The 26846-nt window shown below is 38.5% G+C and overlaps 1 protein-coding gene across 4 annotated transcripts in view; it reads right to left on the bottom strand.

Annotated features, from left to right (window-relative positions):
- Nucleotides 1-1616: 1616 nt before the first annotated feature.
- EVA1A (eva-1 homolog A, regulator of programmed cell death) overlaps nt 1617-26846 on the bottom strand; it is a 70852-nt gene continuing 45622 nt past the window's right edge. For 2 of the 4 annotated variants that reach the window (XM_079941323.1, XM_079941321.1), the window contains 2 exons: nt 22336-22507; nt 1617-3894 (listed from right to left, as the gene is read on the bottom strand). In XM_079941323.1, coding sequence (XP_079797449.1) covers nt 3521-3894; nt 22336-22381 — 420 coding nt within the window. In that variant the 5' untranslated portion in view covers nt 22382-22507 and the 3' untranslated portion in view covers nt 1617-3520. Of the gene's footprint in view, nt 3895-22335; nt 22508-23697; nt 23910-26846 lie in introns of those variants that run through there. The other 2 variants (XM_079941322.1, XM_079941324.1) reach the window with 2 other exon arrangements.

Here is a 26846-nt window from a genome sequence, read left to right as displayed (position 1 = left end):
AAAGATGTCACGAACAGATGGAGAGATGTACCATGTTCTTGAATTGGAAGAATCAATATTGTGAAAATGACTATACTACTCAAAGCATTCTACAGATTCAGTGCAATCCCTATCAAATTACCAATGGCATTTTTCACAGAATTAGAACAAAAAAATTTTACACTTTGTATGGAAAGACAAAGACTCCAAATAGCAAAAGCTATCTTGAGAAAGAAGAATGCAGCTGGAGAAATCAGGCTCCCTGACTTCAGATTATACTACAAAACTACAGCCATCAAAACAGTATGGTACTGGAACAAACACAGAATTATAGATCAATGGAACAGGATAGAAACTCCAGAGATAAACCCATACACCTATGGTCACCTAATCTATGACAAAGGAGGCAAGAATATACAAAGGAGAAAAGGCAGGCTCTTCAGTAAGTTGTGCTGGGAAAATAGGACAACTACATGTAAAAAAACGAAATTAGAACACTCCCTAGCACCACACACAAAAATAAACTCAAAATGGATTAAAGACCTAAATGTATGGCCACATACTATAAAACTCGTAGAGGAAATGTAGGCAGAACACTCTCTGACATAAATCACAGCAAGTTCTTTTTCAATACACCACCTAGAGTAATGGAAATAAAAACAAAAATAAATAAATGGGACTTAATTAAACGTAAAGGCTTTTGCACAGCAAAGGAACCATAAACAAAACAAAAAGACAACCTTCAGAATGGGAGAATATATTTGCAAATGAAGCAACTGACAAGGGATTAATCTCCAAAATATATAAATAGCACATGCATCTCAATATCAAGAAAACAAACAACCCAATCACAAAATGGGAGGAAGACCTAAATAGATATTTCTCCAAAGAAGACATACAGTTGCCAACAGACACATGAAAAGATGCTCAACATCACTAATTATTAGAGAAATGCAAATCAAAACTGCAATGAGGTATCACCTCACACTGGTCAGAACGGCCATCATCAAAAAATCTAGAAAAAATAAATGCTGGAGAGGGTGTGGAGAAAAGGGAACCCTCCTCACTGTTGGTGGGAATGTAAACTGATACAGCCACTATGAAGAACAGTATGGAGAGTCCTTAAAAAACTAAAAATAGAGCTACTATATGATCCAGCAATCCCTCTCCCAGGTACATATCTGCAGAAAGCCATAATTCTAAAGGATACATGCATCCTGTTGTTCATTGCAGCACTATTTACTATAGCCAGGACATGGAAGCAACCTAAATGTTCATCGAGAGAGGAATGGATAAAGATGTAGTACATATATACAATGGAATATTACTCAGCCATAGAAAGGAACAAAATAGTGCCATTTGCAGAGAACTGGATGGACCAGATGATAGACTCTCATACAGAGTGAAGTAAGTCAGAAAGAGAAAAACAAATATTGTATAATATCACTTATATGTGGAACCTAGAAAAATGGTAGAGATGAACTTATTTGCAAAGCAGAAATAGAGTCACAGATGTAGAGAACAAACTTATGGTTACCAAGCAGGGGAGGGGGGTGGATGAATTGGGAGATTAGGGCTGACATATATACACTACTATGTATAAATTAGATAACAAATGAGAACCTAGTATATAGCACAGGGAACTCTACTCAGGGCTCTGTGGTGACCTAAATGGGAAGGAAATCGAAAAAAGAGCGGATATATTTATATGTATAACTGATTCTCTTTGCTGTACAGCAAGAAACTAACACAACAGTGTAAAGAAACTATACTCCAATAAAAATTAATTTTAAGAAATAAAAACTTGAAAAAGTAGCACAAGCCAATATAGATGGTGTTAATCTAAAGCCCAGGGGAATGGGATGATCCCTGCACTTGTTACCAAGGGACTGAAACCACAAGGGTAAGAACCCAGATTCAGACAGGCAGATTTAACAAGATTTTTGGCAGTTGTTACTAGCCAATGAGATCACTCAAAAAGGTATAATCAAGCCAGCCGTTGAGGGTTTCAAGCAAACTACTGCCTCCTTGGGAAACAGATATCTGTAACCGTTCAGTTCTTAAGACAGACTTCCAAGCCCCTATCACAGATAGTGAGTTCCCAAAGTAATAGAGTGTCCAGCTGAGGAAGTCTCCCAACCATCTTCTCAGGTATGATGACAAAGCCAATGAACGGGGGAAATCCACTAGGAAGGCTCTGGAGCATCCAGACAGGCTGACTAAGCAACCCACTGCATGGCCAGAGAAGCGATCTGACAGACTGATAGAATGCATTATTGCCGTCTATCAGGCTGTAGGATGCTGCTTCCTCCTCTGTAACCCATTTCTAAATGTGGTTCAGCCTTGCCCCTCTTCCTTCCTTACCAACTTCCCCTCTCAGTATGAGGCCACCATATTATTTCTAGCCTTAGGTAAGTCTTCTATTCCTCTATCAGCTTAACAATCACTCAACTATACTGTAATCATAACAGAAACATACAGAAAATGAAAAGCCCCTAGGGGCCATTTCTCCATTCTCCAGTTTCTCACAATTCTCCAGCTATTTGAAGGGCCTGGCAAAAGACCATACCCAACTATATAAAAGGGCTGCTGTTTAGGGTAAGTGTAACCACAGAGATAAACATAAAACAAAAAAAGATCTTATGTAACATTTATTTTTTATCCCAACTTCATTTTGGCTTTATTCCTCACCTCCCATTCCCATTCTTTTATTAGAAATCCAAACAGGATTTTTTTTAAAACAAATTGTTTAAAATCATGATTACCTAGAGTCATAACAAAATTTTCTTCTCTCCAAAAGGGGGAAAAACACAGCTTTTATTCTTGTGCTGCATTTTCAAATGCATGTAGCATTAATTGCATGTTAATATATTCTTTATAAGCTATTTAAAATAAAACCTTCATCCTTTGAGGTTATTGACATTTTTCTAGTTCACTGACACATCTCCTATAATACATTATTCATTTTCATGAGTGAAGTGGGAACTTTAATAAAAAATAGGATTTTAATCCCTGAGGTTGCCATTGCAACACAAGATTGAAAGAATAGACCTTAAACAATATAAGCATTGATCATGCTATCTGGATCAAAATCACCTCCATAGCATGGAGTCATTTAGAAAGTTGCATTTACTGGGTTAAGTTAACCCTGCTCTTCCTAGCCCTCATGCTGTAATAATATTTCCTTTTGTAAAGAAATAACACATAGCAATGAAGTCTGCAGAAACTTCTGAGATCCTCAGAAATCAAGAGAAACCACAAGTTCCATTTCTCTAATCTCCATCCACATTGCTGGAGAAGGGTTTTCAGCACCATTCCAAGACCTGGAAAAGTTGATGAACCAACTTGTTTTTTCTACTTCTCCATAAATTTAGTAAAAAGGGAGAAATCAGTCCTCCTGGCTAGAAAATGGGAATGTCCTGCTTATTTCTGCCACCATAACATTAGCAGAGCTGCGTTCAACTCTTTGTGCCTGCCCTCCTTGTGGAACCCTTTCTCTACCAGGCGGCTAACAGCGGGGTGTGGATTCCTGCTCCTGTCCCTAGTAGTAGCGGTTCAGGCTCCTGGTGCCAGGAACCTCGGGCTGGCCATTCATCCAAATCTCCCTGATGATGCGTTCCCGCTCCTCTAGCCGCTGGGCACGCTCCAGCTCCTCCGCTGAGGTGAAGACGTTCTTGTTCAAAGTCCTCTCGAAGCGACGATGTCTCCTGACTGAGATGTCGGATGCCGCGTAGGAGCTGCCATCCTCGCTGTCGCTGCTGTTGCTGCTGCTTTCTTGGTCCTGCAGGAACTTCTTCTGGGGATGCTGCCGGCAGTCTGTGTGGCAAGAGATCCTCATCACCAGGGCAGCTACGGTGAGGACCAGCCCGATGCACACACCAGAGACAAAGTACAGGGCTGCTCGCTCAGGATTTTCTGGAGGAGGAGGAAGAAGAGAACATTTGAGAGATGACCACTATATATGCAGAGAGTAAATATGACTCCAGCACAGGATGCACGCCTCTCACCAGACCTCAAAGCTTTGATGGTTACAAATATTGCCTTTCCATGTGACAAACTGCATAATGTTTTTAAAATATAATTTTCAACAAATGGTGAATGTGGGTAAAGAGTGTATGGAATTCTCTTACTATTCCTGTAACTTAACTTCAAAATTATTTCAAAATGAAAAGTTAAAAAGAAAATATTATTTAGCATTTACTAGAAGCAAGTAACTGTGCCGTTTGCTTATACCAGAAAAATCTTTGCTTCTGAATTTGCTCCTGCAACCCCTTGAATTACCTTTTAATCATAGTTGTAGGTAACTTCTGAGATGACCCCCCACCTCTTGGTATTCATACTCTTACGCAAGCCCTTCCCTCCAAGGGCTGGACATAGTGGGCTGGACCTAGTGACTTACTTCTAACAAAAGTGATGGATGACTCGAGATCAGGTAACCCAAGACTGACTTCTAACTTACTCATGTTCTCTCTCTCTAACTTACTCACTTGCTTGCTCTGATGCAGTCAGTTCCCATGCTATGATCTGTACTACAGAGAGGACTGCATAGCGAGGAACTAAGGGTGGCCTCTAACAGCCTTCAAAGCTTGGAAGTGTATGAATATGTTTTGTGTATTTTAAATTTTATTTTGCTTAGCTGTATTTTTAAGTATTCTATTCTCATTGACATTACTTTTGTAATAAATAACGTTATTTTACTGGAATTTAAAATTTTGAAGTGAATCCTCTCCTGGTAGAGCATTGAGGTGGCCACAACCCTGGTCATGCAGTAGCCTTGTGGGACACCTTGAACCAGAGAACCCAGCTATGCCAATCCCAGATTCCTGACTTACAGAAACAGAGAGATAATTAATATGTGTTGTTTTGAGGTACAGATGGTCCCTGAGTTGCAATGGCTAGACATGATTTTTTAACTTTACAATTTAGTGAAAGCAATATGCACTCAAGTAGAAATTATACTTCTAATTTTAAATTTTGATCTTTCCCTGTGCTATCAATATGCAGTACAATACTCTCTTCTGATGCTGGGCAGCAGCAGTGAGCTGTACTTCCAGTCAGCCACATGATCACTTAAGCCATTCTGAACGTAAACAACCATTCAGTTTTTCACTTTCAGTACAGTAGTCAATAAATTACATGAGATATTAAAGACTTTATTAAAAAATAGGGTTTGTGTTAGATGATTTTGCCCCACTGCAGATTAATGTAAGTGTTCTGAACACATTTGAGGTAGGTCAGGCCAAGCTATGATGTTCCACAGGTTAGGTGTATTAAATGCATTTTTGTTAATATCAAAAGAAAAATCACAATCAAACAATGGGTAGAAGACCTAAATGAGCCACTTTTCCATAGAAGACCTTCAGATGGCCAAGAGGCACATGAAAAGATGCTCAACATCACTAATTATCAGAGATATAATTACATTGAGATATCACCTCACACCAGTCAGAATGGCCATCATCAAAATGTCTACAAACAATAAATGCTGGAAAGGGTGTGGAGAAAAGGGAACCCTCCTACACTGTTGCTGGGAATGTAAACTGGTACAGCTACTATGGAGAACAGTATGGAAGTTCCTTAAAAAACTAAAAATAGAGCTACCAATGAATCAGCAATCCCACTCCTGGGCATATATCTGGAGAAAACCATGGTTCGAAACGATACATGCACCCCAATGTTCATTGCAGTGCTGCTTATAATAGCCAAGACTTGGAAGCAACCTAAATGTCCATTGACAGATGAATGGATATATATATATATATATATATATATATATATATACACACACACACACACACACACACACACACACACACACACACACACAATGGAATATTAATCATTACAAAGAATGAAATAATGCCATTTGCAGCAATATGGATGGACTTGGAGATTATCATACTAAGTAAAGGTAAGTCAGACAGAGAAAAGACAAATATCATATGATATCGCTTATATGTAGAAGCAAAAAAATACGATACAAATGAGCTTATTTACAAAACAGAAACAGACGCACAGACTTAGAAAAAAACTTATGGTTACTAAAGGGGAAAGGTAGAGGGGAGGGATAAATTGGAAGTGTGGGAATGACATATACAAATTACTATATTTAAAATAGATAACCAACAAGGACCTCCTGTATAGCACAGGGAACTCTGGTTAATATTCCACAATAACCTAAATGGGAAAAGAATTTGAAAAAGGATAGATATATGTATACATATAACTGAATCACTTTGCTGTACACCTGAATCTGATACAACATTGTAAATCAACTATAGGCCAATACAAAATAAAAATTTTTTTAAATGCATTTTTGACATGATATTTTAAATTTACAATGGGTAAGTTGAGGAAGATCTGTAATTTGCTGTGCAGCAATAGATAACTTATACAATCACAGATTGAAAGCCAGTGTGGGCATTTTTGCAAACACTCATCAGGTTAATTTGTGGGGGAGTAATTTAAGCCCTTTCGTGGTGAGAGAAGAAAATAATCATTCTGCTGATGAGTAATATACTTAGTGGGCCCAGTGATGATCCCTGTATGATGTGTTCAACAGAATGAGCGCCTCTGAATGAAGAGCTCTCACCTTCCACATGTGAGAGCACTGGGACATGCCTGGCCTTGAGTCAAAGGGCGTGGTCAATCTGACCAGACCCAAGATTGACATCAGTAAATTAGATCCATAATCTATATTCACCTGTAAGTATGAATCAAAATGTATATATTGTTTTGTGGGTTTTTAAAGAATATAAATGGAATCATATATGATTTATATTTGCTTTTTAAATTTAAGAATATATCTTAGAGAGGTTTCAACATATGTCAATAGTATTCTTTCTGACTGCTGCATATTCTTCTGTAGTACAGACATCAAAGTTTAACCTTTTCCTTGTTGATAGCATATAAATTGTTTCCTATTTTTCACTATTACAATCAATGCTAAAGTCAGTATCTTTTTGTCCTTGTATATATCTCTTTATGCATTGCAGAATTATTTCTACAGTTTAGTTAATCTAGAAACAGAACAGCTGTATCAAAGGGCTTAGGCATTTTCAGGTTTTATACGTTTCAAATTGTACCCAAAAAACGTTCTATCAGTCTGAACACAGTATACTGAACACATGTGTTTATGATCCCTCCTTCTCTCTGAAACCTCCACTGAAATGACAGTGATGTGAGTAAAATAGATACAAAGTATAGGTACAAAGAAAAGAATAGAGAAAAAAATAGAAAACACGAATAGTCCAATGTTTACTGCAAGGGAAGAAATGTACGCATATGATTGAATACAAAAAGGGACGATGTGAAATAAAAACTGTTTAAAGAAGAAAAAAGAAAACACGAAGAGTCAACATAAGAGTAGTCAACAAACAATGAAACATAGTAAAAAGGGACTGACATTAACATCATGGTAGTGTAAGACATCCTTACTTTTTGTACAACTAATGAGGTATCTATCCATAAACCACAGTGCCTCCGTGGGAATTGTGTGATCTAATATCATATGCCAAGGGACCAGGGAGAAATCTTGCTTACCTGTTCATCTGGTAATAGACAGACAAACACTGGTTTGGGCTGCAGAATCAGCAGAGCGAGCAAACCTGCCTCAACAACTCCCAGCCGTGATTGGGGAAAACCTGGAGAATGCTGACTTGGGCAAATACCCACAGATGAGAGAGAATTTGTAGAATTCCAGCCCCCTGGAGGTGATTAGAGCACACCACTGGAGGGAAAACACACACACACATACACACACACACATGAGTTTGAATGCAGCAGAGAGGGAAAGAGGAACTTTTTCAGCTTTGCCCCCTCCACAAGTTGACACAGTAACAAACTGAACTATCCTGTGGTGACCTGTCCACAGGTTAAAAGGAGAGTACAGTGTGAGTGCCCGGCTACCCCAGCTACGCTGGACGCTGCAAGAGAAACCCATTTTTCTCCAGCAACACTAGGAGTACTGGAAACAGGACCTCTATGACTGGGGGAAGGGAGAAGATCAGAAAAGGCTAATAAGAACATCAAAAGGCATTAAAGGGGCATGGTTCCTGCTGTCTGTGCTCAGGGCTTCAGCAGGAAGTCCACTCAAGAGCCCCTGGGAGAACTTCAGCCAAGGATATCCCCACCAGCTGGTGGTTACCCCCAATGCCCCAAGTACTAAACCCACACCCCCCCTCACTCTGTGGTGGCTCCTTGTTTGCACTCAGAGATTGGCAGCAGGAGTGAGCAGGGTGAATGCAGTGCTATTAGAAAAACAGACTAGTATCTGTGGGCAAGAGAGAAAACACAAACTTGAGCTGTAGTGCTACCTTCTGGAAAACAAGAGAGATTTCCAGCAGCCAGCCAGGTGAGTTGTAAGAACCGCAGAAGACATAAAAGCTTAAGAATTCTGCCACAAGAGGGAGCAAGAAGTACAGAGCAGGTGTATAAATACAAGGTCAGAGAGAACCCCAGATAGAACAGGATCAACAAACAGTATACCCTATCTGAGAGCAACTAGTAAAGATGTGAGGAGGTGTCTGAACTACAAGAAAGAGGAAGAATCAAGAAAACACATCATCACCAAAAGATAATAATCCTTCAATAACTGAACTCAAAAGCAAAAAATCTTATAATCTAGCTGATAAAGAATTCAAAATAGCTGTTTTGAGGAAACAGTGAGCTACAAGAAACACAGAAGACAATTCAATAAAATCAGGAAAAAAATACATGTACAAAGTGAGAAATTTAGCAAAAAGTTAAAAACCATAAAAAGGAACCAAACAAAAAATCTGGAGCTGAAGAGTTTGATGATTAAAATGAAAAATGAAACAGAGAGAATCTGCAGCAGGGTAGATCAAATGGAAGACAAAATAAGCAACCAGGAAGACAGTAATTTTGAAATAACCCAATCAGTGGTGAACATAGGAAAAAGAATGAAAAAGAGGGAAGAAAGTGTACATGATCTATGGGATTCAATCAAACACACAAATATAGCATAACTGGAGTTCCAGAGGAGAAGAGAGGGGCAGAAAGTATTTAAAGAAACGCTAGCTGAGAACTTCACAAACCTAGGGAGAGTCTTAGACATCCAAGTTTATGAAAGTAATAGATCATCCTACTATCTCAATGCAAAAGACCGCCAAGAACATTATAATGAAATTGTCAAAAATCAAGGAAGAAGAGAGAATCCTTAAAAAGCCAGAGGAATAAAGATAATAAACTTACAAAGGAACCCTCATTAGGCTATCAGAGGATTTATCAGCAGAAATGCTACAGGCCAGGAGAGAGTGGAATGACCTATTCAAATTGTTGAAAGAAAAATTGCCAGCCAAGAATACTTTACCTGGCAAAATTATCCTTCAGATATGAAGAAGAAAATATGCTAATTAGTGACATGAAAACACATTAAAGTATACAACACACTGGTAAAGGTAAATATACAATAAATATACAGTTTCAGATTTAGAAAACTCTAATGCTGTACTGTGAAGCTGTGTTAACCACTTAACTACAGTATAAAGGTTAAAGGAAAAGGGTACTAAAAATAACCGAAACCACTATAGTCTGTTAAAAAATACACAATATAAAAACAGGCCAATTGTGACATCAAAAATGTAAAGGGGTTAGTAAAATGGTGGAGGTTTTGTGATCAAAAAGCTTTCACCTTTCACCAATTAGTATGCTGTTAGCTGTGGGCTTGTCATATATTGCCTTTATTAAACTGCGATATATTCCTTTTTATACCCAGTTTGAGGGTTTATCATTAAAGAAAGTTGTATTTTGTCAAATGCTTTTTCTGCATCTATTGGGTTATCAAGGAAACAGGAGATGACATCACCATCTTAAAGAGATAGCTGCATTCCCATGTTTATGGCAGCATTATTCACAATAACCAAAGTATGGAAACAACCTAAGTATCTATCAACAGATGAATGGATAAAGAAAATGTGATATATATTACAGCATTATTCAGCCATAAAAGAGAAGGAGATCCTGCCATTTATAACATGGATGGACCTCAAGGGCATTATGCTAAAATGAAATAAGTCAGACAAAAGCAAATAATATATGATATCAGTAACACGTGGAATCTAAAAAAGTTGAACTCATAAAAACAGAGTAGAACCCTTGTTACCAGGGGCTGTGGGGTGGAAGAACTGGGAATATGTTGTTTAAAGGTACACGCTAGCAACTAGTAGATAAATAAGTCCTGGAGACCTAATGCACAGCATAGTCATTATAGACAACAATATTGTATTATAGACTTCAAAGTTGCTAAGACACTATATCTTAATTGTTCTCACCACAAAAAAAGAAGATAGTAATTATATGACGTGAAAGGCGTTAGCTAATGCTACAATGGTGATCATACTGCAATACAGAAATGTATCAAAGCAACATGTTCTCACCTTAAATCTATACAGTGTTCTATGTCAAATTATATCTCATTTAAAGAAAGAAAGGAAGGGAGGGAGGGAGAGAGAGAGAAGGGAGGGAGGAAGAGAAGGGAAGGGAGAAAGAATGAAAAAGAAAGAAAGAAAAAAAGAAAGAAAGAGAAAGAAAAAGAAAGGAAGGAAGGAAGGAGGGAAGGAAGGAAGAAAGAAGGAAAGAAAGAATGAAAGAAAGAGAGGAAGGAAGAAAGAAAGAAAGGGAGGAAGAAAGAAAGAAAAAGTAAGAAAGAAGGAAGGAAGGAAGGAAAGAAAGAAAAAAGAAAGAAGGAAGGAAGAAAGAAAGAAAGAAAAGAAAGAAAGAAAGAAAAGAGAAAGAAAGAAAGGAAGGAAGGAAGGAAGGAAGAAGGAAAGAAAGAAAGAAAGAAAGAAAGAAAGAAAGAAAGGGAGAGAGAAGGAAGCTGAAACTGAACTCTGTCCAGCCAACATCGAGCAAACAGATATTCAGCAAACACTGAGAGTATTGAGTGAGCTCTTTGCCTGGAGGAGCTTAACAGCCCAGCAGGGAAGATGGCCTTATCCGTTGCAGTACCAAAGGGAAGTCCAACTACAGAAACATGAAGAAGGATTTCTGGAAATGCAAAGGTGAGTGGAAAAGCTAAGTTCAAATATGGGAATCTGAAAAGGCTTTCTAGAAAAGATGTACAAATCCATGCTTTTACCAGGGTGGAAAACCATCAGGCAGACCTGTATTTGAAGCCTCATCTCAGACTCTTCTTTTAAACAACGATAACACTACCAACTCTGCTGAATTGTGGTAAAGATATTACAGATGACAAGCATAAAGGGATTATCCCAGATCCTGGCAATAACTGATAACTTACTCTCACTCTATTTATTTTGTTCCCCTCTCTCCCTTCCTTCCTTCCTTCCTTCCTTCCCTCCTTTCTCTCCCTCTCTCTCCCCCTTCCCTTCCCTCCCTCCCTCTCTCTCATTCCTCTATCCATCTATCTGTTTTCCTCCCTCTTTCCTTCTCTCCCTTATTCCCTTCCTTTCTTTTCTCATCCCATCTTCCCTTCCCTGTGAATTAATGTCTCTTTTTCACAACCTGCCCTCACCCCACCTATAACATAGGTTAACTTGAAGATGGTTACTGAACTGAATGTTGGAAACCACTATTCTCCCTCTAGCGTAACTAGTCCATCCTGTCCTGTCTTAACTTCCCAGATCAGAAAACATCTTTTTTTGCCTACAATTGTCTCAGACACGGATTCCCAGAGAAACCCAGTAAAAGCAACCAGAGAGGGCAAGGAGTTTTTATTGAGTCTCACTGGATCCTGCCTGAGCAGGTGACTCAGGACTGATTTTCACAGCTGATATAATTTGTGTTGTTTCTCTTCATCATTCTTTTACAAAAATCAAACTGTAGTTCTATTGTGGTTGCTTTATCTCTCTCTGTTCCAGGTCACTTCCTCTTAGGCAATGATCTAACCTGTCTTGAGGAGATCCAGATAGCTGTTAATTGACCAAGAAGCAGAATAGAGAGGGCTGTTGATGGTAGTTTTCCCTCAATAAATAAAAATAAATGTATTGCTATATCTTGCTTCCTGCAGGGTCATTGTTTTCATTGGCAGGAAGAGGGCCTATGGGGAGGTCCTGGGGCTAATTTCATTTGCACCCTTGGAAGTCAGATCATGCCCAACAGACTCAGTAGGAGAGAACAGTAACACCAGTCCAGGCCAGCTCAGCTGAGGTCTGTGCAAACGTAATCTTTTCCCTGCATGGACTTTCTTGTTGGTCCTACAGCTTGCAATCCCTTGAGTGGAAAAGAAAAGATTTTAAAAAATAGGCTTTAAAGAGAACAGTGTGACTTGTGTAGAATCAGGGAGTATTCAGCACAAACTCTTCTCTGAATTCTTAAGGCACTGTGAAGATGTCTCTTTATGGGATTCTGCCCCTCCCTATAGAAAAACAAAGACTCCCATTAACAATTCTGCCTTCTCTGAAATGCTGGAGAAAGCTTCCTTCCTTCTCTTTCCAGCTCTGATTTTTTCTTCCCCAGGAAGGAGTATTGGAGAATCACTGTGCCCACTAGGCTGGCTCTGGTGCTCCTTCCTTCTGGTGCTGGTTCTCCTTTGCTTTCACTTCTTTCAGCTTCCCCTCTCTTCTCCTACTCCCCCTCTCTTGCCCCCAGGCAAAAAACACCCCAGAAGAGGCCTTTCATTATTCCACCTCATCCTAATCCACCCTACTCACTCTTCTTTACCTGCAGTGGGAAAGACCTGCAGCTCTATAGCCCAGGACTCAAGGGCAGCTAGGTAGAAGGCCCTGACACATTATCTGATCTGGCTTATTTACTGGGCAAGTTGATACTGTATTCTGATGCTTTTCTGGCTCCTTGAGTATGGAAGGGAGGAGTGTAATTAGCTCCTCCAATCTAGGCACACTTTATATAGTTGTATTATAATCAGTTATGTAACCACTATATTCCCCATACAACAGTGAGAAATTTGAGAAGAGAATCCGTATGATTCACTTTGGATTGCCACAGCATCCAGCCAGTTCTTTGCTCACGGTGCCCATCTCTTAAGTATTTATTGAATTAAATCATGAATACACAATTTCTAAAAGTTCAATTATTATATGTGGATAAATAGATATATGCCAGTAAGGATATATGCATATATATGTGACAAATGATTTATGTATAATAATACAATATTAAAAGAGTAGGGAATAGAAAAAAATCTATCAAATCACCATAATCTTACAACCTGAATATAACTACACACTATGAAGTGCAGTGAAGTGCATTTTCTTCTGTTCTTTCTTTCTCTTATATAAATTTATATTTACTTGGTTATAATCAGTTTATATACAACTTATATTTTTTTCTCTGGATATACTTTTTGTTTATTTTTAAGATGATTTTTTTAGAGCAGTTTTAGGTTCACAGCAAAATTAAGTGGAAGGTACAGAGATTTCCCATATACCTCCCAACCCCACACATGCAATAGCTTCCGCCATTATCAACATCTCCCATCAGAGCGGTACATTTGTTACACTTGGTATAATTTGGTACAATTATTATATTTGACACATGAACCTAATAGACATATAATAACCCAAAGCCCAGAGTTTATATTCGGGTTCACTCTTGGTGGTGTACCTTCTATCAGTTTCAAAAAATGTATAATAACATGTATCCATCATACACAGTATTTTCACTGCCCTAAAAATCCTCTGTGCTCCACTTATTCATTCTTTGCCCCAAGGATACACATTTCATATAATGTAAATGTCTTTCTGTATTGCTCCACAGTCTTCCAGTCAATCCTACTTAACAATGGCTACATAGTATTCTACCCAGTGAATGCACCATAGGCTATAAAAACAGTTTCCTACCTTTGGATACTTAGGTTGTTGCAAATTTCTTTTTTAGTAAAAATGATGGAAGGAACATTTTTGTGCTTAACACTACTTCCTTTTTTGCTTGTTTGTTTCACTTACTGCTTTTATAATGGATTCTCAGAATAGAAATCTTCATGTCAAAAGGGTATATATTTTTATACCTCTTGATACAAATTGCTAAATGAATGTTCAAAAATGGTACATTACTTTATCTTGCCAACAGCTGTGTATGAAAGTACCACTTTCACCAAACTCTCCGAAAGGGGATATTCCAACTGTTGGATTTTTTTTTATTTTATAAGTCAATAAATGATTACTTTATTCCACAAAAATTTACTGTGAGTCAACAGTGCCTTTGGCCTAGAGACATAAAGGTTCTCAGCCTTCACCAGATTCCCATATAAATAATAGAATAATAATAATAGAAAACAGAAATTACAATACTTTCTTAAATCTCCAAATTTGTGACTATTAATTGAGTAATGTTGGTCTACTCTCCCTCATTGCTGAGACCACCTCCCTCATGCCAATCTCATAGGAAAAGTGATTCAAATTCTGGTTAAATACTACATGGTCTGCACAGCTATAGTGGCAGTTAAACATCCAAAGAATATTGGTTAAGTAAAAAAATAATCCCCCAAAACTTATTCAATGAAAAAAATTACTGTAAGCAAAGTTAAATGACAAATTGGGAAAAATATTTGAAATATGTAACAGAGACCTAATATATAAAGAGCACATAGAAAGAGCAAAAAAGACACCAATAAAGTAAATGGACCAAAAAAAGAAAAAAAAAAAATCGGGCTGGCCAAAAATTTCGTTCGTGTTTTTCCATTGCATTTTACAGAAAAACCTGTACGAACTTTTTTGCCAACCCAATATTAATAGTTCACAGAAAAGTAATGGCTCTTAAACATATGAAAAGATGCTCACCGAAAGCAGGGGTTGGCACACCATGGCTCACAAGCCAAATCTGGCCAGCTGTCTGTTTTATTATTGGCACATAGCCATGCCCATTCATTTATGTTTTGTCTATGTCTGCTTGCATGCTACAACACAGAGTTGAGAGTTAGAATAGAAACTGTATGGCCTACAAAGCTGAAAATATTTACTATCTAGCTCTTTAAAGAAAAAGTTTCCTGACCTATGACCTAGAGAAACAAAAATTAAATAACATTTAGATATTATTTTTTATCTACCAGACTGTCAAAAATCCAACAGTTTGAAAATACTATAACAGGGTTTTCTCATACATCTTATAAGCAGTAAATCTGTGAAACTCTTTAAATGCCAATTTGGTAATACTTATCATAAATAATAATTATTGTACACTTGATCCAGCAATTCTACTTTTGAGAATTTATTCTGCAAATGCACTTGAACACGTATGTATGCCACGGTTATTTATTGCAGCCTTGTTGTCCTGTTTGAAAAGATTTGAACCATTCCCACTGGCCATGACTGGTTAAACTATGATTCATCTGTACAATGGAACAGTGTGTAGCTGTCTAAAAGAATGAGGAAGCTCTCTATACACTGATATTAAATACAATATTTTCAAAATACATTTTTCAGTGAAAAAAGTGAAGTACAAAACAGTATATAGGATATGCTACCTGTGTATAACAGTGGGGAAGGTGAGACTGTATGCTCATATTTTCTTATATCTGCACAAAGAACTCTGGAAAGATGCAGAGAAGCCTGGTATGTATCAAATGTGGGGACTAGAAGTAGGAGACAGCTCTGGAGTAAGACCTCTTACTACATGTCATTTTTTATTGTTTGATCACTGAGCAATATTCATTCACTAACTTGTTGAGCATCTAATAGGTGCCAGGCACTATTCTAGATGCTGAGGATATGGCAGTAAATAAACGAAACACAAATCTCTGTGCTCTTGGGAGTTTACATTCTAGTAAGCTAGTAAGGAGATGGATGATAAACAAGATAAATAAATAAAATAGGTGGTATGTTAGGTGGTGATAAGGAGAAAACAGAAAAAATAGGAAAGAAGATATGATATGTTAAATGTGTGCTGGAGGGAAGGAGGTAGACAAAGTGACCAAAAGGAATCTCACTGAGAAGGTGATTTTTAAAGAAAAATCACAAAAGAATGGAAGAGTGAGGCTGGAGAATGTATTATCAATTCAAAACATTAAATTAAAAAGAGCAATCATTCAGCTTAATCTTTCTAACAACCTTCCTAGAAGTTATTAATGAGGTTATTATTATTAATGAGATTATCCTCATTTTAAATTGTTATATTATGATACCAAGGGGTTGCTTTCAAGTAGTTAGAACAAGAAGTGTTTACTGCTCCAATCCAAGTGCTGAGATAGAGGAAACCAAACACGTGTAGGGAGAACACATGGATGATTCTTAGGTGGATGGGCACCTAAGCCAGAGTAGGGAATAAGGGGAGAAGATGACTGAGAGAGCTTTAAAGACTGGGAAGGAGTTAGCCAGTCCAAGACTGAATGGAAGAGTTCCTGGATAAGGAAATAACTGTGCAAAAGAGATGAGAAAAGGCTAGGCAGGTGGTTTAGAATAGTTGAAGTGAGGCCTTAGTCAGGGAGGACTATAATTAAATAAGAGCATGGAGAAGTCAAGGTTAGACAATAAAAGCCCTGGTAAGCCACATAAAAAACTGCATATTGGAGTACCTCAAACCATCCCTAAGTCCGTTGCCTCTTGCTTGTCTCTATTCTAGCATGTTTTCTAAACCTTGGCACGACCTACATCTTGAAAAGTTAATTCTTTGTCATAGGGGTTGTCCTATGCATTGTAGTATGTTTCTCCACCCACTAGATGATACTAGCAGCAACCCTCACCTGTTGTTATAGCCAAAAATGTGTCCAGACATAGGCAGAAATCTCCCTACTGTGCAAAATCACCCCTGATTATGAACCACTGGTCTGGAAGTTGAAAAGGCTAGAATTCTCATTTTTCCAGCCTCTCTTACAGCTAGAAATGGCCATATGACACAGGTCTAGCCTATGAAACATGAGATGAGGTCGGCTGGAACCTCCTTCCTTTTTCATATGTCTTTCAATCTTGAATCAAAAGGCAAGAGCAACAGCAGCCATTTTGCAGCCATGAGATGAAAAGCATAAAAAAAAGGTCATGAGAATCACAGAGAATCTGGCCCCTACATTTTTGAGCTAATGCTAGCAACCACCTACCTCGAGACTCCTTGTTATGTGGGTAAGATAACTCCTATGTGTTTAGGCCACCAAATTGAAGGTTTCTACTATGTGCAGCTGAAAACAACTCTAACTGTTAAACCATAAAAAAGTGTTTGGATTTTATCCTTGATACAACGAGGATCCACAAAGAGATTCTAAAAAGTAAAAAGAATTGCATCATCACACCTACATTTTAGAAACATCGTTTCACTACAAAACACGGATTGGAGGTTGGTAGACCATAGAAAATGCCATTATGGCAAAGCAGGCAAAAACATGAATGAGCTTAAACCAACTCAGTTACAGTGGGAATAAAGTAGAAGGGAGGCATTTCAGGGACATTGAAAGGTGAAATGGACCAACTGTAAGTGATTGGATATGGGCAGTGAAGAAGATGCATCAAAGGCTAAAAATCATATTTCTAGTATAGGTGATGCCCTAGATGGTACACAAAATAAGGAGTATATTTAATTTGCAAACAATGCTACTGATAAGGGATTAATTTCCAAAATATACAAACAGCTCATACAGCTTAATATCAAAAAAACAAAAACCCAATCAAAAAACAGGCAGAAGACCTAAATAGACATTTCTCCAAAGAAGACATACAGATGGCCAACAAACACATGAAAAGATACTCCACATCACTAATTATTAGAGAAGTGCAAATCAAAACTCTAATGAGGTATTACCTCACACCAGTCAGAATGGCCATCATTAAAAAGTCTATAAATAATAAATGCTGGAGAGAGTGTGGAGAAAAAAGAACCCTCCTACGCTGTTGATGAGAATGTTAGTTGGTACAGCCACTATGGAGAACATTATGGAGGTTCCTTAAAAAACTAAAAATAGTTACCATGTGATCCTGCAATCCCACTCTTGGGCACATATCCGGAGAAAACTCTAATCAAAAAGATATATGCACCCCAATGTTCATAGCAGCACTATTTACAATAGCCAAGACATGGAAGCAACCTAAATGTCCACTGACAGATGAATGGATAAAGATGTGGCACAAATATATATATATATATATATACATATGTATATATATACACAATGGAATATTACTCAGCCATAAAAAAAGGATGAAATGATGCTATTTGCAGCAACATGGATGGACCTAGAAATCATCATACTAGTGAAGCAAATCAGAAAGAGAAAGACAAATATATGATATCACTTATATGTGGAATCTAAAAAAATGATACAAATGAACTTACTTACAAAACAGAAATAGACTCACAGACATAGAAAACAAACTTATTACCAAAGGGGAAAGGTGGGGAGGGATAAATGAGAAGTCTGGGATTAACATATACACACTACTATATATAAAATAGGTAAACAACAAGGTCCTATTGTATAGCACAGGGAACTATACTCAATATCTTGTGATAACCTATAATGGAAAAGAATCTGAAAAAGAACATATATATATATTCTTTTTATATATATAAAATATATACATTCTTTTACATGTAAAAGTATATATTTAAATATATATTTTTTACACATTACATATATTATACATATATATATATATCTGAATCACTTTACTGTATACTTGAAACTAACACAAAATTGTAAATTAACTATAGTTCAATTTTCAAAAAAAGAAGCATATTTAAAGGGGACAATATTCCATTCCAGGTCAGGTTCAATTTGAAACACTTATGGCACATCTAAGTGGTAACGTTCAGGTCATTTAGATACTCAGCTAGAGAAGTCAGAAAAGAGTAAGGCAGTGGTAATTTTACATATATATATATATATATATATATATATATATATATATTTATTTATATATACACACATATATATATTTCAAATTTTAAAATTTCAATAAAATAACATTACTTATTACAAAACTAATATCAATGAAGTATAGAACACTTATAAATACATCTAAGCAAAAGAGAATTAAAAATACACAGACACATACTCATACAATCCCAGCATCCAGATATAGTTTGTAGTAAAATGTGGTTATAGATACATATGAATATACACACATAATGGGATTATACTGTATATGCTGTGTGGTAACAGGTTTTGTTTACTTAACAGCACATCATAAACATCTTTCTACTTAAATTAATATTCACCTACATTTTTTTTTTTACTATTATAAACAGTTCTGAGATAAACTGTCTTCACAGTAAAATTTTGACCCATATCCCTAATTATTTCATTAGGATAAATTCCTAGTTGTGGAATTGCTAGCTAAATGCTATATGTAGTTTTAAGGCTTTTGACATTTGTTCCCAAATCATTTTCTAGAGAGGCTATAGCAATTTATAATCCCATCAGCAATATGTGCAAGTACTCATCTCCCTACACTTTCTCCAAAATTGAAATTATAAATGTAATTGCTCAAATATTTGAGAATTTTATAAAATTAAAATGTTAACCTTGGGGGCTTCCCTGGTGGCGCAGTGGTTGAGAGTCTGCCTGCCGATGCAGGGGACACGGGTTTGTGCTCCGGTCCGGGAAGATCCCACATGCCACGGAGCGGCTAGGCCCATGAGCCATGGCCGCGGAGGCCGAGCCTGTGCATCCAGAGCCTGTACTCCTCAACGGGAGAGGCCACAACAGTGAGAGGCCCGCGTACCGCAGAAAAAAAAAAAAAAAGTTAACCTCACTGTTGGTTTCATTTTGCATTTGTTTAATTGCTAGACATTGAGCTGCTTATGTTTTACCAGTAATCTGTATATTTTCTTTGGCAAACTGCTGATTCTTATCCTTTGTCCACTTTTCTTTTGGGACACTTATCCTTTGTTGATTTGTAAGAGCTCTTTATATATTAACTTTAACCCTTCTTCATTAATGCTGCCTTTTTTTCTTAGTTTGCATTTGCCAAATACGGGTACATTTTGATAAACAGATATTTTAAATCATACCTTGGTCAAGGTTTAAAATGGGTATTGTGAAGAATGGGAGCAAGATGTATCCAAAAGCAAATAGAAAGAATGACGCAGTATTACAAAGCCTCAGCTAAGGCCAAATTCCATGAATTTCTTAATGGTTTCAACCTGCAAAGTTGTAACAGTGTTTGGTTACTTGAGTGCAGAGGGAGAAAGGGGAGAAAGAAGGGTTTACTTAAGAGTTGGGATTTTGCCTGTTGGTTTAACCAGAAAGTAGACAAAGGAATAAAGGAGTTACGTGTATTAGCAAGTGTGTTCCTGAAATGATGGACCACATGGATGAAGCAACTGATAAAGTGGAAGAAAATAGGAGCGGTCAGGGGCTGTTATCTTCACCTTCATATTTTAATTTTTTTTTTTTTTTTTCTGCGGTACGCAGGCCTCTCACTGATGTGGCCTCTCCCGTTGCGGAGCACAGGCTCCAGACGTGCAGGCTCAGTGGCCATGGCTCACGGGCCCAGCCGCTGTGCGGCATATGGGATCTTCCCGACTGGGGCACGAACCCGTGTCCCCTGCATTGGCAGGCAGACTCTCAACCACTGCGCCACCAGGGAAGCCCCCCATATTTTAAATTTTTTAATTCATTTCCTTTATAGTCAGGCAGTGTTCTGAATCACACTCAGAATGAATTTTTAGCCACCAAGTCTATTTACTTGATCTAATGCATTTTATTTTAGTCACTCCACTTTCCATTTCCTTTCCTTCTCTTTTTATCTCAGCCCATATTTACTTAAAAGAAGCATTATCTTCCTGCATCCTAAGCAATATTTAATTCCAGAATATGGAGTGGGAAGGAAAAAGGTTGAAGGGGAGAGAAAAACAGGGCCATGTACCCTTTCACCTTAACAAGATCATAAGACACATGGTAAACACCAGGGCATTCAATGATCACAACTCAGGGTCATCCTGGTCAAAATGGAAAGCCGCCAGGTACTTCTTGTGCTGAGTAGAGTTCCAAAGTCCAGAAGCCTGTTTGCTCTCACCCAAGATATTTTCTTACAACAGCTTATTTGCAAGTGTCATCTGAGGCCTGGAAACTCCAGACCCTCCCTGCCACACCCCACTTCATTTTGGGGTGTCCTCACTATAGAACTGAGGAGATCATCAATTTAATTGCTTCTGAAAACATGATACCAGAGTTTCAAACATCTCTTTTCTAGCTCCAGTGTCCTTTCTCTCCAGAATAGCCTAGAAGAATGGGCAGAACTGAGATTTCTCTGATGTGTGGGTGCCCAGGTAAGGAGGCCCCAGGCACTGAACTTCCTTTGGGAGGTGAGGAGCTGACTGATGACCTGAGCCTTTGCTGATCTGAAAAGAGAGAACCCTGGACTTGAGGCATGTGAAGACTACATGCCGCATCTTGCCAACCACAAAGGAGCCAGCCAGGCTCCTGAGAAGTCCTCCTTTCTAAAATCAGGTTGCACGTCATCCAAGATGCTCTCTCAACAAAAAGCCATGAACTGCCTTTATCCTCAACCCTAGCTCAGATTTGCCATTGTAAATAGAAGTGTCAAGTTTTGCACCTGAACTCTGAGGTCACCACATATCAAGCCTGACCAGAGAACTAGAAAGTAAAACCAGTCCCCCAGGGGAAACCTAATCAGAACCTCAGTCCCTTCCTTTTATACAACAAACATAGACATAAGGCCAAATAAAATAAAGAAAAGCAAACTAACAAAACCTTAAAAACTCACTCAAGCAGAAGAAAATCAATTTGGTCATTCAAACTATTCAGCATTTTCATGTATTTTTTAAAATTTCACCTTTATTGGGTATATTTAAATGACTCCTTTTATGTGAACAGCACCTGTTCTCAAGAAATGATCTTGAGGAGAAAGTCAGCCATCTTTCTAAAAGAAACAACTGTGAACCAAGGAGGGAGCAAATATCAGACTCTCCCAGACTCACATACTTTCTGTCTCCATGTCTCCCAGAAGGTTATCAAACTTCTCACACAACCCCCCAAACACAGACTACACATAAACACACACACACACACACACACACACAACACACACACACACACACACACACACACACACACACACACACACACACACACACACACACACACACACACACACACCCTGGGAGGAGTTGAGAACCACTGCATAGAAATAATCAGGCTGAGGATACTCCATTCTGGCCTTACATATCACAGTTAAATGCTTAATGACAGAAGCCAACAGTAGTCCCAGGCTATTTCATTCACCCGAGCCCAAAAAGAAACCAAATATTTTTCAGCAAGATAAAGCTCTTAGAACCCCCCATTTGCCAAATTAGAGAAAGCTTAAGTTTCAAACCAGAAAACGTTTCATCTCAAAACTCAGTACCACAGAGCCCCTCTGTTATGAGAGGCATTTCTCTCCTGAGTATAAGACCAGAGATGGCCACCCAGGAGATGGCTCTACCCAGCCCCAGGCCTCAGACCTGGCCCAGCTGAGACTGAACAACTACCTGAGACAAAGGAATAGGCCTCTAGGATATTGCTGAGCAAAGCCATGTCCACGAACTCGGGGATCACCAGCTCCGTGTTGTGGTAGAAGGGCAGCCTCGATGTGACATCCAGAAAAGGCCTCCTGGAGATGCTTCAGCTGGATCAAGGTGGCCACCCTCCCTCTCTTCTCTTCTGTTTGGGAACACAAAGTGAGTGATGAGAACACATTCTGATTTCCTGAGGCTGTGCTCCAGGTAGCCTGGGCTCAAGAACAAAATCCAGTCCAACCTTCCCAGCCAGGGGGCTGCAAAGATCTGAGATCTTGTACTCTTTGCTCTAACAGCTTCTTGGCTTTCAAAGAAGCAGCAACTCCTTAAATCTGTTTTTCCTGGCCTTTCTCCTTTCTCTTCCCCATCTCCTCCCAATTTCCCATTTAAACGTTTCTCCCTCACCTTTCCTTGATCCTGTTTATTGCATTCTTCCTGATTTGCCTATGAGGTTCAGTCCATCATCACTTTAATCACTGCATTTTTACCCCAAGCCACAGCGGGCTTTTCACCTGGCTCTGCTTTCCCCTGTACTGATGGCACTTGTGTACTTTGATCAGCTTGCTTCATCCCACGTATCACCAAATGTGCATTCTTGGCAATGGGTCAAAGCTGACTATTTCAGAACTCCCAAAGTGGTTCCTGTTCTAAAATGCCCCCAAGAACTTGGGAGCTCGAGGCTGCTACCTGCCCCTAGCTCCATGACTCCACCTGTGACTGTGATGGGCCAACCAAACACACATGCACTGCCACAAACGGCCCATCAAAGGAACTGATCATCAGGGTTCAGAACAGGAACTTGGGATCTCAGTATTCAGTGGCTCAGCCTCTGGCTGGGGGAGCACATTCTTTCCCCAGCTGCTGCTGCTGTTTAGAACCAGCATTATCATTACCCATTCAGTGAAGCCCTAGCAGAGAGCTGAGGATTTCAAGTGGCAGAGATCTTAATGACTCCTATTCAGTGCCACTCTATCTGAAGACAGGGAACTGAGTCACAGGGTATGGAAGGATGTCAGGTTAGGGAAAGCTAGGGAAGCAGAAGGTTCCAGTCCTTTCAGAAGAAACAGGTTCTCAGGTGGGTCACAGACATTGGTAACATGGATCACATTCAGAGGGCCTGGAGAGCTGCAATTCCATAGGTGGATGGAATGGGTCACAACAGATAAGACAACTCTCACTTTGGTGAATTCCAGTGGGCTCAGGGAAGACCAAAGCAAGAAAAGACAGACCAACCCATAGGTAGGACAGAAACGAACACAAGGTCCTTGGAGCAGCCAGAGGCCCAGATAGTGGCAGATGAGGAGTGGGCTAGCTATTGCTGAGGGACCCCTGTACCTCTGAGTCTTCAACAGCCATTTGAGTTCCTAAAAGGTGACAACTGATGATACAGGTGAAGACTTGGAACCACCACCCTGAGTTCAGAAACTGCTCTGCAGGTCTGAGGACTTCAGGACCTAGGAAGAGAGTGAAGCCACTGGAATATTTCTGAGTATATAGTAGGACAAAGCTGTTTCAGGTCCATTCCCTCCTTTCTATCTCCACTAATCCTACTATAGTGCAAGTCTCATCATTTTATTTCTGTGAGTTTTCCAACAGTCTCCCATCTGATGCTTCTGCAAATACCTCTTCCTATTCAATCTAGCACCCACTTTTACCATCAGGGTTATCTTTTATAAAGTACAAATCTGATCACTTCATTCCATAGTCCAACCCTTCATTAATGTTAAACTTCTTAACACAAAACACATCCACTTTCACAATATCTGACCTCTATTTTGGCTCTTAATTCATCTCCTACCCAAGTCTACACTCTTACACATATACACAGAGATACAAGTATACCTAATGCTTCAACAATACCAGATTACTTTCAGTTCCCCAAATACACTAACCTCTTTTATCTTTTCATGCTTTTGGTTGTGCCCTTCCTTTTGCCTAAATGTCCCTCCTCCCTGGCTAACGTTTCCTGTAAGAGAGAATTCAAAGGTTCTACTGTAGTCTCAAAATCCCAAAGACTTCCTTTTTTTCAGAAATAGAAAAATCCATACTAAAATTCATATGGAATATCAAGCAATCCAAATTACTAAAACAATCCTAATAAAAAACAACAAAGCTGGAAGTCTCACACTTCCTCATTTCAAAACGTATTACAAAGCTACAGTAATCAAAACAGTGTTGTACTTGCATAAAGACAGGCATATGGATAAATGGAATAAAATAGAGAGCCCAGAAATAAAACCTTACATATATGGTTAAATTATTTTCAACAAGAGACCATTCAATTTGGAGAGAATAGTCTTGTTGAGAAAACTGGATATCCACATGCAAGAGAATGAAGTTCAACCCTTATCTTACACCATATTAAAAAAAAAATTAAAAATGGATAAAAGACCTAAGTGGAAGAGCTAAAACTATAAAGTTCTTAGAAGAAAACATGGAGGAAGAGCTTAATGACACTGGATTTGGAAATGATTTCTTGGACTTGACAAAAGCACAGGCAAAAAAATAAAAATAGATAAGTTGGACTACATCAAAACTTAAAACTTCTGTGCATCAAAGGATACAATCAACAGAGTGAAAAGCAACCAATGGAATGGGAGAAAATATTTGCAAATCATATATCTGATAAGGGATTAATATCTAGAGTATAGAGAACTCCTACAACACAACAACAGCAAAAAACAAACAACCTGATTAAAAAATGGGCAAAGGATTTGAATAGACCTTTCTTCAAGGAAGATTCATGAATGGCCAATAAGCATATGAAAAGATGCTCAACGTCACTAATCTTTAGGGAAACACGAATCAAAAACACAATGAGATACTACCCCACATCCATTAGGATGGCTACTATCAAAAAAACACAAAACAAAACAGAAAATAGCAAGTGTTGGAGAGGATTGGAGAGGAACCCTTGTACTGTTGATGGGAAGGTAAAATTGTGGAGGCACTATGAAAAACAGTGTGGCAGTTTCTCAAAAAGTTAAAAATAGAATTACCATATGATTCAGCAATTCACCTCTGGGTCTACACCCAAAAGAATTGAAAGCAGGGACTTGAACAGATATTTGTACACAAATTATGATGAAGCATTATTATGGCAGCCTAAAGATCAATCAATCAAAGTGTCCATCCACAGACAAATAGATAAACAAAATGTGGTATATGCATACAATGGAGTATTACAGCCTTTTTTTTAACATCTTTATTGGAGTATAATTGCTTTACAATGGTGTGTTAGTTTCTGCTTTATAACAAAGTGAATCAGTTATACATATACATATGTTCCCATATCTCTTCCCCCTTGCGTCTCCCTCCCTCCCACCCTCCCTATCCCACCCCTCCAGGTGGTCACAAAGCACCGAGCTGATCTCCCTGTGCTATGCGGCTGCTTCCCACTAGCTATCTATTTTATGTTTGGTAGTGTATATATGTCCATGACACTCTCTCACTTTGTCACAGCTTACCCTTCCCCCTCCCCATATCCTCAAGTCCATTCTCTAGTAGGTCTGTGTCTTTATTCCCATCTTACCCCTAGGTTCTTCATGACATTTTTTTTTCTTAGATTCCATATATATGTGTTCGCATACAGTATTTGTCTTTCTCTTTCTGACTTACTTCATTCTGTATGACAGACTCTAGGTCCATCCACCTCACTACAAATAACTCAGTTTCATTTCTTTTTATGGCTGAGTAATATTCCATTGTATATATGTGCCACATCTTCTTTATCCATTCATCCGATGATGGACACTTGGGTTGTTTCCATCTCCTGGCTATTGTAAATAGAGCTGCAACGAACATTTTGGTACATGACTCTTTTTGAATTATGGGTTTCTCAGGGAATATGCCCAGTAGTGGGATTGCTGGGTCGTATGGTCGTTCTATTGTAGTTTTTTAAGGAACCTCCATACTGTTCTCCATAGTGGCTGTACCAATTCACATTCCCACCAGCAGTGCAAGAGTGTTCCCTTTTCTCCACACCCTCTCCAGCATTTATTGTTTCTAGATTTTTTGATGATGGCCATTCTGACTGGTGTGAGATGATATCTCATTGTAGTTTTGATTTGATTTCTCTAATGATTAATGATGTTGAGCATTCTTTCATGTGTTTGTTGGCAATCTGTATATCTTCTTTGGAGAAATGTCTATTTAGGTCTTCTGCCCATTTTTGGATTGGGTTGTTTGTTTTTTTGTTATTGAGCTGCATAAGCTGCTTGTAAATTTTGGAGATTAATCCTTTGTCAGTTGTTTCATTTGCAAATATTTTCTCGCATTCTGAGGGTTGTCTTTTGGTCTTGTTTATGGTTTCCTTTGCTGTGCAAAAGCTTTTAAGTTTCATTACGTCTCATTTGTTTATTTTTGTTTTTATTTCCATTTCTCTAGGAGGTGGGTCAAAAAGGATCTTGCTGTGATTTATGTCATAGAGTGTTCTGCCTATGTTTTCCTCTAAGAGTTTGATAGTGTCTGACCTTACATTTAGG

Source organism: Stenella coeruleoalba, assembly GCF_951394435.1.
Source record: "Stenella coeruleoalba genome assembly, chromosome: 13".
NCBI classification, from domain to species: Eukaryota; Metazoa; Chordata; class Mammalia; order Artiodactyla; family Delphinidae; genus Stenella; species Stenella coeruleoalba.
The sequence above is the reverse complement of the archived record's forward strand: the minus strand, read 5'-3'. Positions and strand labels throughout refer to the sequence as shown.